General features: G+C 46.4%; 1 protein-coding gene across 1 annotated transcript; it reads right to left on the bottom strand.

Annotated features, from left to right (window-relative positions):
* Nucleotides 1–1,705: 1,705 nt before the first annotated feature.
* On the bottom strand, nucleotides 1,706–13,013 carry TENT5B (terminal nucleotidyltransferase 5B). The gene is made up of 2 exons (XM_054011915.1): nucleotides 12,658–13,013; nucleotides 1,706–5,395 (listed from the first exon to the last, which is right to left on the bottom strand). Exons 1-2 carry the CDS (start codon nucleotides 12,829–12,831, stop codon nucleotides 4,376–4,378), a joined length of 1,194 nt encoding a protein of 397 aa, XP_053867890.1. The 5' UTR covers nucleotides 12,832–13,013; the 3' UTR covers nucleotides 1,706–4,375.
* Nucleotides 13,014–14,914: the final 1,901 nt, after the last annotated feature.

The following is a 14,914-nucleotide window of genomic DNA, read 5'->3' as shown; positions in this document are numbered from 1 at the left end:
ATCCCTGCAAAACAGAGGCTCTCCCATGGCCTGGACGCTGAGCTCCATGGTGATGCACGGTTGCATTTGCTTGGGAGTTTAGGTCTATATGCTGCATGAGGAAAGACATCTCTTTATAAATGAGAAATGATGTCTTAAAACACCTGCTCTGGGCTTATTGGAACTGGGTGTGTCCCTCACCACCCAGCTAGGACTAAGATTTCACTAAGACACCACTGCTGGAGTTTAGGTGTGTGCGCACACATTGAATACAGCCCACTCAATCATCCTTCACTGGCAGCTGTAATGTACCTCTCTCTGTTTGAAGCAAGAATGAGTAATGTTTGAGAAAAATATATATTTTTATGATTCAACAAGAGGGACCCAAATCTCAGCTGTAAACAGTGATAGTCCCTTTCTGATAACAACTAGTACTTTCCACCAACATCCTTTTATAGAGTTTGATCCGCTCCAACAATGAAAGGGCAACTCTGTCAGGAGTTTCTCTGCTCCACTCAGGGTCAGATCAGTTCAGAGAGGCAGTTTATTCACTAGTTCACGAACAGTCATTGTGGGACCTAGTGGTAGTACAGAGAAGACAACCTAAAAAGGAACTGGAGAGAATCACTTTTAAAGTGACTTTCTATTCTCTCACAGCCCCCGCAAGGTTCAGGCACACTTGGCAGGGGGTCAAAGGAGTTTTGAACTGGATATGAAGTTTTTGTTCATGAGTTACATACCAACAAGATGCATCAGCTGTAAGCAGCGAGCAAGCATCCGAACAGGCAGGGTGAGGTGTAGGTTTCACTCGAAGCCAACAGCTGCAGTAGAAGGGCAAGCCCCCTTCTACTTTGGGGAGAGAGCAATGGGCACATTCTTGCCTGGAGTAGGCTAGCACCAGCCCCATGACAGCAACCACACTGGACTGGTGACAAAGGGGGATTTGACCTTACGGCATTGGTCAAGAAAAGTGTGTGTTTCCTGCTGCTGGAGATGCCATCCTGTTCACGGCTACTGTAACGGAACCTCAGGCAGCTCTAGCTCGCTTTCTCAGAATAAGGAAGTATCACGGCTGGCTAGGGATGGCGAATGTCAGCATTTCCAGTCCAGCTCACGCCCCCTCCGAGAGAGTTCAGTATTGAGAGCTAAACTCCTGAGTGACCATCTGGGAGCCAAGCATTTCTTGCACCTATCTAAGCGGTGTATGCCCCTGTGAGATATTAAGACCATGTTCACGCATCTCATTGTAGCAGCTCAGCAATTTTTTTACCCACGTGAGGCTCCATCTTGTTTTACAGTCCACCAGCAGTGTTTAAGTATTCCCCATGCAATTGGGGGGATAAGCTGTTCCCTACCAACTACCGCTAGCCACTTAACACCCTCCCACCACCAGTAATTTGACAAGCAGTTAGGGAAGGAACGGTGCAGCATACTGAAGTAGAAAAATCTTCTTAGGGGTAGGAAGAGAGAAGTATGCCAGCACCCATGTATGCAAGCCTCTGGAGTAGCCTCTAGTTTAGGGACTAGACTGCCTGAAGTGCAAACAGGGAGCATTTAGACACCAAGATTGGAATTCAGATTCTTTGAAGGACTGGGTGTACACCTTAAATCTCATGCCAACTCAGCCAATTTGTAGATTGATCAGTCATTTTTAGTGGGGGGGGGGGCAGGGCCTGAAATATGAAAGCTACCCTACCCTTGTGCATGAAGTAAACAAGAAACCTGCTGAATTCAATACACTGTATTTATTTGTAACAGATTCTAAAGAATCTAGTGAGTCTATGTCAAGCCCATTGCATGACAAGTGATACAGATGCAGAAAAAAAATGTACATTTGAAACCAAATTTAAAAAAAAAAAAAAAAAAAAAGAGTGCCAGACTATAGGAATCTTCAGATTTTCTACAAGTGGTAGCATATCACACTGCAAGGAATCAACCACTCCCATTCACAAGAGTGCCATACCCCACACACGCCACAAATCAAAAGTGCAACCTTAGTTTAAGTCCCCCTCCCCCCCACCAATCAAGCCTTCAGTTGTGGGGAAACTTTACATTCTGTTAAAGAGGGAGCTCTGTCACTGCCCTGGAAAGATCAGAGTTTAGTGCATCTACCTTCACCCTTTGTGGTAAAGAATATGAGAGAAGCCTCCCTGCCCCCCCAAAATAAAGTAAAATTAAATAAAACGTGCAGCATGCTACAGATCAGCTGTGTTAATAGTAAGTTTAGTAAAGAGTGCAAAGCCAGGTCCCCCCTTAAAGTGAGTGAGGATTGCATGTCTAGAGATCCTAGTTAGTTTTCAAAAAACAGCCTTTACACCAGTTTTTCAGCACAAGGAAAAACTAATTTGAAACCCCTCCGTCAGGCATTGCAACAGGAAGCAGGCTCTGGGCATCAAGAAGTTGTATGTAGCAGTTTACCCCATAAGCTGTATCATGTAAATAAACATGTACAATCTAAGAGCATGAGGTCATTGTTAAACCTACAAACTGACAGGTAGTGGCAGGGCCCTGTTCTTCACAGTTCTTACTGGATAAAGATGAAAGAAGCAAAGTTGGGGCAGATTTGTTTAAGCTTGTTAGTATTCAGAGAAATGCATTCACAAGCTCCAACCCTCCCTCCCCTGCACACTCTCCCCGCGCAAGAAGGTAAAATTCTGGTTATACATATGCCAAGTATCTAATCTTTATTAGATTGTTCAGTCTGCCCAGCTGTGGTACAGTTTTATAACAACCAGAAAACAAGTTAGTAAAAATACTCAAGTATATTAGCCTTTGAAGAAGCACCATGAAGTGACTAGTGTTGTGTACTCCCAGAGCTGCGCACTTCTCTTTTTGAGCAGAAAATGCCTCATGTCTCAGTTGTACCAGCGTCACAAACCCATGCCTAGTTAAGTCTCAGAATGTGATGTTGCAAAAGAATGGGTAAGCAATCCAGACAACTCAGGGCAGGACTGTTTGTACTCTATACACACACCACAACTTCAAAGGCAGAACATTTGCATAAGATACACCAAAATGCTCTCAGGCATAAAGGTTTGTTTTGAATTTTTTTTTTTTTTTTTTTTTAAAAAGACATACCTTTTCCTAAAGCCAAACTTAAGTGGTATTTTTTTTGGCACAAAAGAAGTCATGTTTCATTTCTAATGAGATTACGAATCTGTTGCTCAGATGTGGAATTGTGTAGCTGAAAAAACCAGGCTGCTTTTGACAAAAGGGCAGAGAAAGGAAGATTTCTTCTCTCGCCAAGGCAGGCTAGCATCAAAAGAATCTGCTAGAACTCCAAGACTGAACTGAATACTTGAGGGATGGGGCTCGAAGCATTTGACCTAAAACTGGCTCCAGCCTACATAAAATCAACTGCTACAGTTAATGGTTTGACAAGCCAATAGTTGGTTTGTGCTTCAGGACAAGCCTGGTCTTTCCCAGATAGCCCAGCTGGCCACTGGTTGTTTGGGCATTAAAACCACTCTGCATGCCAAAAAGTAGCAGCATTCCCAATTCCATAGAAGACGTACAGCTTTGTACTAGTAGAACCTGGGGCAGACTCCCAAACACATCCCCTGCGTTACTGTTTATGTACACAAGTTAGCTGAGAATTTTGGAGCTTTTTAGTGAATACTTGGATGGGGGTCTACTGCTTCCCATTTCCAGAAAGCTCTAAACAGCATTCTCCACAACCCCAGTGTCTGGTATTACATTCAATGCCAACCCCCACCTCTGACACTCAGCTTTGACTACTATTAGATACTGTTAGCTAGTCCTTCACGAGCAGCAAGCCATGCCAAAAGCCTTAGCAATACGTCACCTGCAATCCAACATCTGTTTGTTATGTTACTAGAAATGATCAAATGACCCCCTCCCATCCCAAACAAAACATTTTCATCTTGAGACATCCCCACACAAGCACTTAGGGATCTTAGCCCCTGACAAGAACAAAAAAATAAAGGTTTACAGTACAATTGTGTTTATATTGTTACAGGCACTTAAGAACAGGATTCTTTGGTCCTTCAAAGGAATCAGCCACCCTGGCTTCTATCTTCAGAAACCATGAGTCTGCACAAACCTTAACACCTCCTGCACCCAAAGGAAATTCAGACTGATTTGCATTTCAGGGCAGTGCAGCTCTACCTTTAGTCTAACCCTACAAACCCCCTAACTCCCCCGTTGCCTACATAATTCATAAGTCTTCCTGTAAACATCTCAGATCTACAGTTTCCAATAACACTGCACATCCAATCTCCACAGCGTACAGCAGACACAGCTAGTTCCAAACAAACTTGGGAACAAGAAACTCTCGAGAAAGAGTCCAGTATATTGCCTTGTCACAGTTCTTCCAGAAGGCTGCCAAGGCCAGGGAGCACCCTGGAATACAGATCCTGGAGAGTGCTGTCCATGCTCAGTTACAAGGAAGCCATGTTGGGTAGGAGTGACTGCAAGGCCGAAGGGGTTGCACATGGGTGACGTAGTAGTTGAAGTTTATTTCGCTGACGTAGGGTGCTGGCTGATAGTAGCAGGTCACATTGGTTACCGTCGGGATGATGTTCTGCTCAGCCAGCACCCTCACAGCCAGCATGGCAATGAGGTTCAGAGTTTGCCTCCTTTCGTGTCCCATCAGGCACACTGTACTTTCATTCACCACCCGGTGCAGGGTCATTAGGCAGTCATACCTTTTGCTCTCCATCCCAACAAAGTGACTCTGAAGGTAACACTCAAGCTTCCGCTGCTGTTCTCCAATGTCGGAAAAGTCTATGAAAAACCTAGAGCACATGTATCTCTGTAGCGCCTTCATATCTACTTCCGACTTGGGCTTAAACCCCCTCACCAGGAGATTGCAGTACTTCAGAAGCCCACCACCTCTAATTTCTTCTGGGTTCCTGGTGGCGATGATTCGGCTCCTGAGATGGTCCATCGCTTCCCCAAAGTCCCCATACATGCTTTCCCCAGTGACTGTGGGGTGGAAGTTCTCAGACATGGGGTTCTCTGAACACTCTCTGAATAGTAACAGTGAATCCAATATGATCTGGAAGGAGTCCACGCTGAACTCAAACTGCCGTCTGAGAGAGTCCACAAATTTGAGTTCCACATTTTTCCCACTGTTATTAGACAGTGATATAAGGCTCCAGCGGTCTGTTTCATTACATACTTTCACTAGTTTCTGCACATATGCCTCCTTCAGAGTCATGGGGGTGATCTTGTCTTTGTTTACGCCTTCTGGGAGGAAGTCCAGGAGACAGTCCATGACCACATCTTTAACTAGCTGGAAAGAATCCTCACTCTTCAGATCCACACAAAAAATGAGGTCCAAGTCTTTGTACCCTAGGCCACTATCTTGATGTAGGACATGGCTAGCTGCTGAGCCATTCAACCTGACATTATGGACTGCAATTCCCTTCTTTTCCAGACGGCTGCGGACCACCTGAGATACAGAGAGAGAGAGACAGTGTCATTGTTCTATATAGTACTAAGGTAGCGTTCTTAGAATGGGATGTTAGAACTGACATTGGGCCTGCATGTTGAAGTAGGTCATGCCAGCATAACAAAAAGGAGATGGGTTGTCATTCCTATTACAAACAGGGACGTTTGGAGGTACTCCAGAGAGAAAGGCTAGAGAGACCTATACACTTCAAAAGCCTACATGTTTGCAGCAGTCACTGGATTTAAAAGGGGCCTCAACTGCTTGTTCTTACATTAGTGTGCTCCTGGCAGAAAGTGAACATCTGTACGCCTGCTTCTGTTCTACAGCTGTTAACTGCTCCCACCCAATTATCTCCAGGCAGCAACTGTCTGAGCAGGTTCACTGCAAGATCGGTTTCCTCAAGTCTCTTGATTCTTATCAAATAAGTTTTAGGTAACAGTTTTGGCTCATTAATCTGAAACTACAACTGATCCAGCGAGAAGTGCCCAAATGCAGAAACCGTGAAGTCCCAATTTTTATTTGATTGATTGGAGTAGCTGTATTTGTACATGTTTTAGAAGTTCTCCTAACCTTGCCAAGACTCATTAAAGGCAGACTAAGAAGCTAGAGTTGCTGAAATGCACTTGCCATAAGTATGCAAGTTCATGTCTTAACTAGTAAGTGTATCCTAATAATTTCCAATATGTCAGTGTTTTGCATATGACATCTTGCCAGGTTTAAGAGGCAACTTTTCATCTAACAGGTGTTACCTTGAGCAATTTTAATCCTGCCTCCTCAATACTGACACACCCGCAAATACACCTCTAAAGCTTAGTTCATTTAACATGAAGCTGAATCACTTTCCTGATAAAAAGAAGAACAGGAGTACTTGTGGCACCTTAGAGACTAACAAATTTGTTAGTCTCTAAGGTGCCACAAGTACTCCTGTTCTTCTTTTTGCGGATACAGACTAACACGGCTGTTACTCTGACACTTTCCTGATGACAAACGTGCATTAGGCTGAAAGAACCCCAAGATAAAATATGAACTACCTATTCCAGACACCAGCTAGCGATTGAGGATGGTAACTTCTTAGCAAAACATTTGAGCTCTATATTTTATTACACACAACCAGGAACTCAAACTGAGTACTGTGGCACAGATTCAATCTTCCTTTAATATCAGGATATTCAGACAAAGTTGAAAATGAAGCCTGTGAAGCCAACATCAAGAAAGCCTAAGAATCCTAAAAAAAAAAGCTAGTCCTCAACTTGATTTACCTAATGTGCCCCTGAAATTACTGAAGTGTTTGGGCACAATAGGCAAGAGGTACTATTCCAGAACAAATAGTTCAGCCACAACTTTGAATGTAACTGGAACCAGTTCCAGTCTAGAAGAGTTTTCCTAGTTATAGTGGAAACTCTAGTTTCCACTAATCTTAATTTAGGCTATGCTGCCCTGCAGTTATAGTACCTAGTTCTGATGGGGACTCTTCCTTTTCCAGCTGGACGGGGTGTCCCACTAATCAATACGTGTCAGGCCCATGAACTAGACTTTAAGAATTCCATTTTGGATCAAGCTTAATGAGAAGTTAGAGAGCCACCACCACTTACTGGAAGGTTAATGGTATCAAAACATCACTAACTTATATCAGCTAGTTTCGTGAAGGCTAGTATCGCTTAGCTGCAAGTCTGAAACGGCACTTTCAAGCAAGCAGAGGGTATTCTGGTGCAAGTCGTGAATGTTGGAAAACATGGAATTTTACAACTTTACACACTTGTGATTTTACACAAGATGTGGTTCTTATGCTGGCACTTCCTAGTTACTCTCTGGCAGGAGCTACTGGAGCTACATTGGACATTCGCCTGGACTCACTGCCAAATTGTAAGATTCACATATCAAGCCACAGGGAATGAGTAAGCCATCTACTATTAGATATGTCAAATACCCACCAGTGCATGCATCCTTACCGACACATCAGGTAGATTAGTTTTAGGTCCAATTAAGTAGTTTGTAGTGAGCTCACACCAGATTTCGGGACAGTGCATAGTTAGGTTGCTCATTTTCACATATTGAGCAGACATTTCCATCTCCCATTCAATGGGCAAGGAATGCTTTCTATTTAGGAATTGTTTATAATCAAGTCAAATACGTTCAGAGTATGAAGAAAGAAACTTCATACCAATTATGGTCAATCAGTGAATGCACGTTAGACCAGAGTTACAATTTTGTATCTTTCCCCCCCACGTGCATATTATTTTGAATATGATGTAGGGGCTACAGTTTTGTACTAGTCAGTCTAGTATTAGATATAGGTCAAGAAGATTGATGCAGAATCAGGACCAGGGTTTGGATTAAATTAACATTAGAGTCTCAAAGCCTTTGCTGCATACAATAGGAACTCAGACCCCCGTTGGGTTAAGATTCATCCCAAAACCTAGAAGACAGATGTTTGGGATCCAGCATTCAACATCCCTGCTGTCTGAAATCCAGGGGGGGGGTTTATGGTTGCAGTTCTCTGAGTAGTCCAACTGCTCATGGCCAGAAGAGTTTAAAACACTAACAGCCCATGAAGGTAGTACACTGCCTGTGTGTCCAGCTGCTTAACAATACAATCCTACTCCAACAAAAGTCAATGAGAAATTCCAATGTATATGAATGGCAACAGGATTAGGCACAAACCAAACGAGAACAGCCACACTGGGTCAGACCAAAGGTCCATCTAGCGCAGTATCCTGTCTGGGACAGTGGCCAATGCCAGGTGCCCCAGAGGGAATGAACAGAACAGGGAATCATCAAGTGATCCATCCCTTGTCACCCATTCACAGCTTCTGGCAAACAGAGGCTAGGAATACCTTCCTTGCCCATCCTGGCTAATAGCCATTGAGGGACCTATCCTCCATGAATGTATCTAGTTCTTTTTTGAACCAAACCTTGTAAGATTCAAATGTCTGGAGAGTCAGTGTTCTCTCATGGACCACACCACACTGTTCCAAAGGATACCTGCCCATGCAGAAGGCTGGATACAAGTAGTAGGATCTGTTGTCCCAACTGTAGAGGGACAAGAGCATTTGAAATCTATTACTCACTACTAGCACTAGGATAACGCATACAGGAGGATAGACAAGTGTTCCTAAGAGGATTGTCAGAAGCAGGTCAGTAGTACAGAGTACCTCACTATATATGGTACAGCTGAGCAATTCTGACAATCAGGTGGCAGGCACTAACAAAACGTGCCTGCATTTTGGCCTGGTATTCTCTACCTCATTTGAGTAGCTGGTTATATATAACCAAGCATTACAAAGTGACTGCCTTTTTAGGTTACTTGTTTCAGATTACTCAGACCTAAATTCTGAGGCTGCCAACGTGCCTGGCCAGAATTACTGTCCTGAGTATATACAGCAAATTGCTAGTGGCAAGATTGTAAACATCCTTTAATCCACTATTGCACAGCTAAGACTAAAGGACGAACATTTCACTTTAGTTTAGTTACTGTTCTGGATATTAAGTTGCACAATTAGTGGAACATTTGATGCTAGATATCTGGCTTCTGCCAATGTCGGCTTTCCACCGCTCTAGACAAATCAAGAGTAGCACTCTAATAGCTTCTTATCATTTGCTTCATTAAATCTTTCATGTCATACATATGCACTTCAACAAAGTTTGGAGGTCCAATTGAGTTAGCATAACCGTAAGGGCTCTATATTAGCTGAAGTCACATTGCTTTGTATTTTAAAAAAAAAAAAAAAAAAAAAAAAAGGCCACTTGATCAATTTTCAAACTTAAGTGAAGTACTCCAAGAGGTAGAGATCTTGAAATCCTAGATTAGTTTCTTGTGAAAGCCAGTTTGGTTTGGGAATAGGCTTTTTAAATGAGAAGCCAACATGCTTGATTTTACATTTGATGAGTCATTACTAAGGAATGAAGAAGCCTCCCTTCCGTGAATACACAGCAACTTATTTGAACTACCAACAACCGTATTAGGATGTTACATGGAAGATGTGTGCATCTGATGCACAAATGGAGACCCATCCACCACAGTACAAATGCAGAGAGACCACCAAGCCCTGGGGCACTTGTTCAATCTTTCATGTCCAGGAGATATAGTACTCTGCATCTCCTGAAGCCCTCAAATGAATGGCAAGCCTTTGTACGAAGCTGTGAATTTCCATATGAAAAGTGCAATATTAAAGCACTGCGGTTATTCCTTTATGGTTAACCAATCCCTGTTAATTTGGGAAGATTATGAAAACCACTGCTCTATGCCATAATCTAGTTTTTTTCCCCCCTCGTGACCCAACTGAAGAAAATTGCTGATGCCTGCGACCCAACGGAGCTGGGGATGAGGGGTTTTGGGGTGTAGGAGGGGCTCAGGAATGAGGGGCTCTGGGCTGGGTGTGCAGGCTCTGGAGTGGGGCTAGGGATGAGGGGTTTGGGGTGCAGGAAGGGACTCTGGGTTTGGAGGGGCTCCGGGCTGGGGATTACCTCGGGTGGCTCCCAGTCAGCTGCACAGCAGGGATGCTAAGGCAGGCTTCCTCCTGTCCTGGCACCGCAGACCACTCTATGCCCTGGAAGCGGCCAGCAGCAGGTCCGGCTCCATGTGGCTCTCGCCCACAGGCACTGCCCAGCTGGTGCTCAGGGCAGGGGCAGCACACAGAGCCCTGTGCCCCCCCCCCCCACACACCTAGGAGCCAGACCTGCCGCTGGCTGCTTCCAGGGCACACAGCACAGTGTTAGAACAAGTAGGGACTAGCCTGCCTTAACCAGGTAGCACTGCCAATGGGACTTTTAACAGCCCAGCTGGCGGTGCGGACCAGAGCCACCGCGACCCAGTACTGGTTCGTGAGGCACAGTTTGAAGACCACTGGCATAGAGTACGCAGTTTAAAGTCAGTTTGACAAGACCTGAAGGACACTTAAATTTGATGCAACCTTTAAGGAAGTGTTTACAAAATACAAGGCTGTGTCTCCAACAGGCATAATGCATTTTATGGAAACAGTTTAAATAGCCACTCCCCTTCAATCTTTGCCACCCAGATTTTGCAGCTCTGGGAAACTTCAGTTAGCACCAACTCGAATCATTGGACCAGCTGATAGGGCAGAGTAAACAGCATAAGTGAGAAGTAACTTGTATTTACAATTTATTTTTAATCTAATGTTTTGGTAAAGAAGCCACTTTCCAACTTGTTTTGGAGCTAATAGTGATCCTTTCACATTAAGCATTACTTCTGTTATAGTTGGTAATGGAGCAAACTATAGATTAAGTCCCTAGTGGTCCTAAATCCACCAATAATAAATTGGAATAGAACACATTCTCTTAAATGTCTGACACTTCAATATAAGTAGTGTAACCGTGCAAGCAATACTAACTGCATCTGTTTGTCCCTACATAGCTGAAGTTTAGCTTTCATTATTCAGACCTCAGAAGTCTGAGATGGGGTCATCGGGTCCCAGCATTAATTTACATTGACAAATCCAGACATTTAACATCCCCTTGACATTCAGACAAGGGAGGCTGAACTGGACAGCTTTAAGTGTCGCAAAAAAATTCACAAACTAGTTGGTGGCCATTAGTGCATTTGCTGCCATACCTGCTGCATCTATCCTATCGTAAAGCTTCTCACAGCCTTACAGAACCTAGCCTGGGCTGATGGAGTCTGAATTTCGTTATTACAAACATCTGTTTGTAATATGTGCAGTAAAGTAGTCCAATGTTGCCCTCTACCGATGTGGCAGTTCTAAATGAACTTTGCTATTGACACAAATAAGATTAATGCAGGATGTCCTGGATCCAAGACTGAGTTTTTAGGTTAACAGGAAAATGTCAACAAGACGACAAGGGACAAGCCAAGACACAGTAGAATGTTAATAGACACAGGGAATCTAATCCCAAGGCAATTCTGAATGACTTTGCCTGTGATGACCCCTCGGTTTCCTGTACATCATGTGCTTCAGTCTGTGTGAGGGAGCAGCAAGAACCAGAGGCCTTGCATAGTAAGAGATGGATGTAGAGTGAAAAATCTACCATCTTAGCTTCGGCTAGTAGAAGTATTTGCTTCAGCTGGAGAATTCCTGAGCATGGGTGGCAAGATGCCAAGAGTGAGAGACCGATATCACAGTCTCAGCAGTTTTATTTTCTGCTAGCAGATTTCAAGCCCCATATAAGCAGAAAGTGAGAGCAAGTACAGGACCAGCCTGAGTGCAGCCTCATCAGGGCAGAGTCCAACACTTCTGCACAAACTGCGTACGAAAAATCAGTGAGTCAATAGTGGCCTCTAAAGTTTCTGGTGACCTCCTTTTCCTATGCAGGGAGCCTACCAGCTGGTTTGGAAAAACTGGATGAGTTTCAGGTAGCCCCATAGCATGCTCAACTATGGAGGAACTGCCCTTGCCCAAACATGCAGTCTGTCTCCATCAAGCAGGGGGATTTAAACACAAGTTGTTTTGGAGAGGGAGACACCCTTTGGCAGAAAATACTGGGTCTCTGCATATCACAGCTCCCTCCCATCCCCATGGCAGTTTCTCAAACAGGAGCGGGTCAGAACAGCTCCCATTGGAAGCTCTGCCTTTGCCAAGTCACAAGCCCCATGTATGGGGGGACCCTTTGAACCCAGCCTTGCTAGCTGATCTGCTGGCTTCCAACAGCCCAGCGCGCAGGACTGCAGCAGATCTATGTTAGCAGCGCTGGGCAGGAGCCACTGCACACTTCTACGGGATAGGGGTGACCTTTAACAGGGAGGTGGGTTGCAGGAGGGCCTACAAGGCCCCCTCCTTCGCCAGCATCATGCACAAGGGACCCTCCCCCTCATGTCACACCGGGGAGCCAGTGGTCCCTCCCCACCATACCATGGAGTGTGGGGAGCCAGGCATCCCCCACCCCCCCCTCCATATGTAGTGGGGAGCACCAGGCACCTCTCCCCCCCAGTGTTGAGCACAGTAGGGAGCCAGGCACCCCCCACCCCTCCTCCATACATAGTGGGGAGCCAGTGGGGGGCACCAGCCACCCCTCCCCATGCCATACATGGGGGGGGTGCACCAGGCACCCCTCCCCCCAGTGTTGTGCACAGTGGGGAGCCAAGCCTCCCCCACACATAGGGGGGAGAACCAGGCACCCCTCTACCCCCTCCTCCATACATAGTGGGGAGCCAGTGGGGGGCACCAGGTACCCCTCCCCCCAGTGTTGGGCACAGTGGGGAGCCAGGCGCCCCCCCCACCTCCCCAGGATCATGCATGGCAAGGGACCCCCTGCCCCGCCGGGGGACCGAGGGACACGCCCCCCCTCACCTGCACGATCCTGCGGGGCCGCACGGACAGGGTGGGGAAGTTGCCCCGGCCGTGGATGGGCACAGCCTCGCCCAGGATCTGGTCCAGCCGCTGCACCTGCTCCCAGCTCAGCACGCTGAACCGGCCGCCGGGCCGCTCCGAGCCGCCAGCCCCGGGCGCCCCCGCTGACAGCATCGCCACCCGCCCCGCGCCGCTCCTGGGAAACGCCACCGGAAGCCGAGCCCAAGTCACCCGGAAGCGGGCAAGAAAACAACCGGAAGTGAGGGGCTTAAAAAAACAACACCACAATTCTGAGGGAGGCTGAGGAGAACCCGTGGGAGCCGGCGCCGTGTCCGAACACCTCGTGCTGCGCGCCGGCGATGCTGAACACTGCAGTCGCCTAGCTCCCCGGAGCCGCTTTATATACCCGACCCGCCGTGCCCCGATTGGCTTGGCCCAGCCACCAATCCCCGCAGCGCTCCGGATCCTTCAAGCGCTCTCATTGGCCACAGGGAGGGTTGGGAGGAGGAGCTTCTTTCCAGATTCGCCAATCGGGGGATGGGGCGGGGGGGGGGAAGGCGGAGCCAATGAGAGGGCTAGGGAAAGCTGGCTCGGGCCCAGAGGCCAGTCTTGTCCCCTTCGCTGTACGGGGATCCCGTCTGTGATTGGTCAGGGCAAGAAGCCTGGGATTTAAAGGGACACGCACCGCCCGAAGGAGCTAGAACTGCCTTGGAATTAGAGGGGATCTAGAGGAGGGAGGGGGGAAGCTGGAGCTGGGGACTTGGGAGGAGGGGGCTTTGGGAGAATGGAAATGGGGGGGGGAATCTGAGGGGATGAAATTGGGACTGGGGGCGTATGTGAATCTGGGGACTGGGGTGGTGCCCTCATGGGGACACCAACAGCAGCTGGGAACAACAGAGCCACCAAGGACTTTGCCGGAGTGTATCGGGCCCAGCGATGTATTTGTACAGGAGCTAGGGAGAGTCACTCTTTTCCCCACCCAAATCACCCTGCAAGGTCCTAGTTCTGTGGTGATTTATCTGCAGAGGGGAAGTCAGTGACACCCTACTCTAAACGATCTGTCCCCTAGGTCTAGACCTTCAGCAGCTTCCCGGTCCAGGAAATGTATCTTTCCCCTTCCTCCTGAATTTCTGTGGTTTGCACTGTCATAATAATACTTTGCATTTTATGACATTTGCTAAATATATTGCGATGCACTGTTTACTTCAGTTCATGGCTTCGAGGCTTTTGCATAGCTTCCCTCCCTAACTAGGAATTTTGTGAATAAGCCTCAGCCTAAACCATCTACAGTGCTGGTCATAGGGAGTTAAACATGCCTTATGCTGAGACTGAGAGATTAAAGGAGCTCAATCTATTTAGTTTATCAAGAGAAGGTTAACAGGCGACTTGATTGCAGTCTACAATTACCCACACAGGGAAAAGATATCTGATACTAGAAGGTTCTTTAATCTAGTAGACAAAGGCATAACACAATCCATTCTCAGGAAGCTGAGATAATTGAAGTTCAAAAGGAAAATAAGGTGCACATTTTTAAAAGTGAGGTTAATTGACCATTGAATCATTCTACCAAGGGATGTGGTACATTCTCCATCGCTTGGAGTCCTGAAATCAGCACTGGGTGTCTTTCTAAAAGCCATGCTCTAGTTCGCCCCCAAGTTGTTGAGTTACGTGCAGGAATCGCTGGGTACAATCTATGGCCTGTGTTACACAGGAGGTCACACTAGACGGGCATGATAATCCCTTCTGGTCTTAAAATCTCTGAATCTACAAGAGTGCTGGGGTGGATCTGTGCTGTTCTTAGCGAGTGGTATAGTGATTGTCACGGGCTGGAATCCATGTTGGATTAGTCACTCGGAAGTCAACATGTGTCAGTTTTAGCAGGTTCAGCGACTTGAACTGTAAGCTCTTCAGGGCAGAGAACACTTGTGGCTCTGTCTGTACAGCGCCTAGCACAATGGCCTCAAACTTGGTTGGGACCTGTAGGCCCTGCTTTAACATAGATAATAATGTTTTTCTCTCTTTTCAGAATTGGCTCATCTCCAAACCTTTTTTTAATGTGTAAATGTTGTTTCCGGATTCCAGAGGGTTCACGTTTCACAATGACCATTTATGCAGCCCCAGAGTTGCAAGTGGTGGAATTTATAGCCAACTAACAAAGGAAGATCTGTCCCAGGGATCTTACAATGGAAACTGGAGTTTCCTCAGTGAGAAGTGATAAAGGGTGGAGGAAGTGGGTATGGAAGAACGAAGGTTGCAA

Source organism: Malaclemys terrapin, chromosome 22 (genome assembly GCF_027887155.1).
Source record: "Malaclemys terrapin pileata isolate rMalTer1 chromosome 22, rMalTer1.hap1, whole genome shotgun sequence".
NCBI lineage: Eukaryota > Metazoa > Chordata > Testudines > Emydidae > Malaclemys > Malaclemys terrapin.
Note: the sequence above shows the minus strand (reverse complement) of the source record. Positions and strands in the feature narration are given on the sequence as shown.

What these genes read in the sequence shown, in the direction of transcription:
- TENT5B (XM_054011915.1), bottom strand. Translation starts at nt 12,831, where the DNA reads ATGCTGTCAGCGGGGGCGCCCGGGGCTGGCGGCTCGGAGCGGCCCGGC. An exon ending in GGCCCCGCAGGATCGTGCAG is followed by an intron (nt 5,396 to 12,657) that starts GTGAGGGGGGGC and finishes TCTGTATCTCAG; the next exon opens with GTGGTCCGCAGCCGTCTGGA.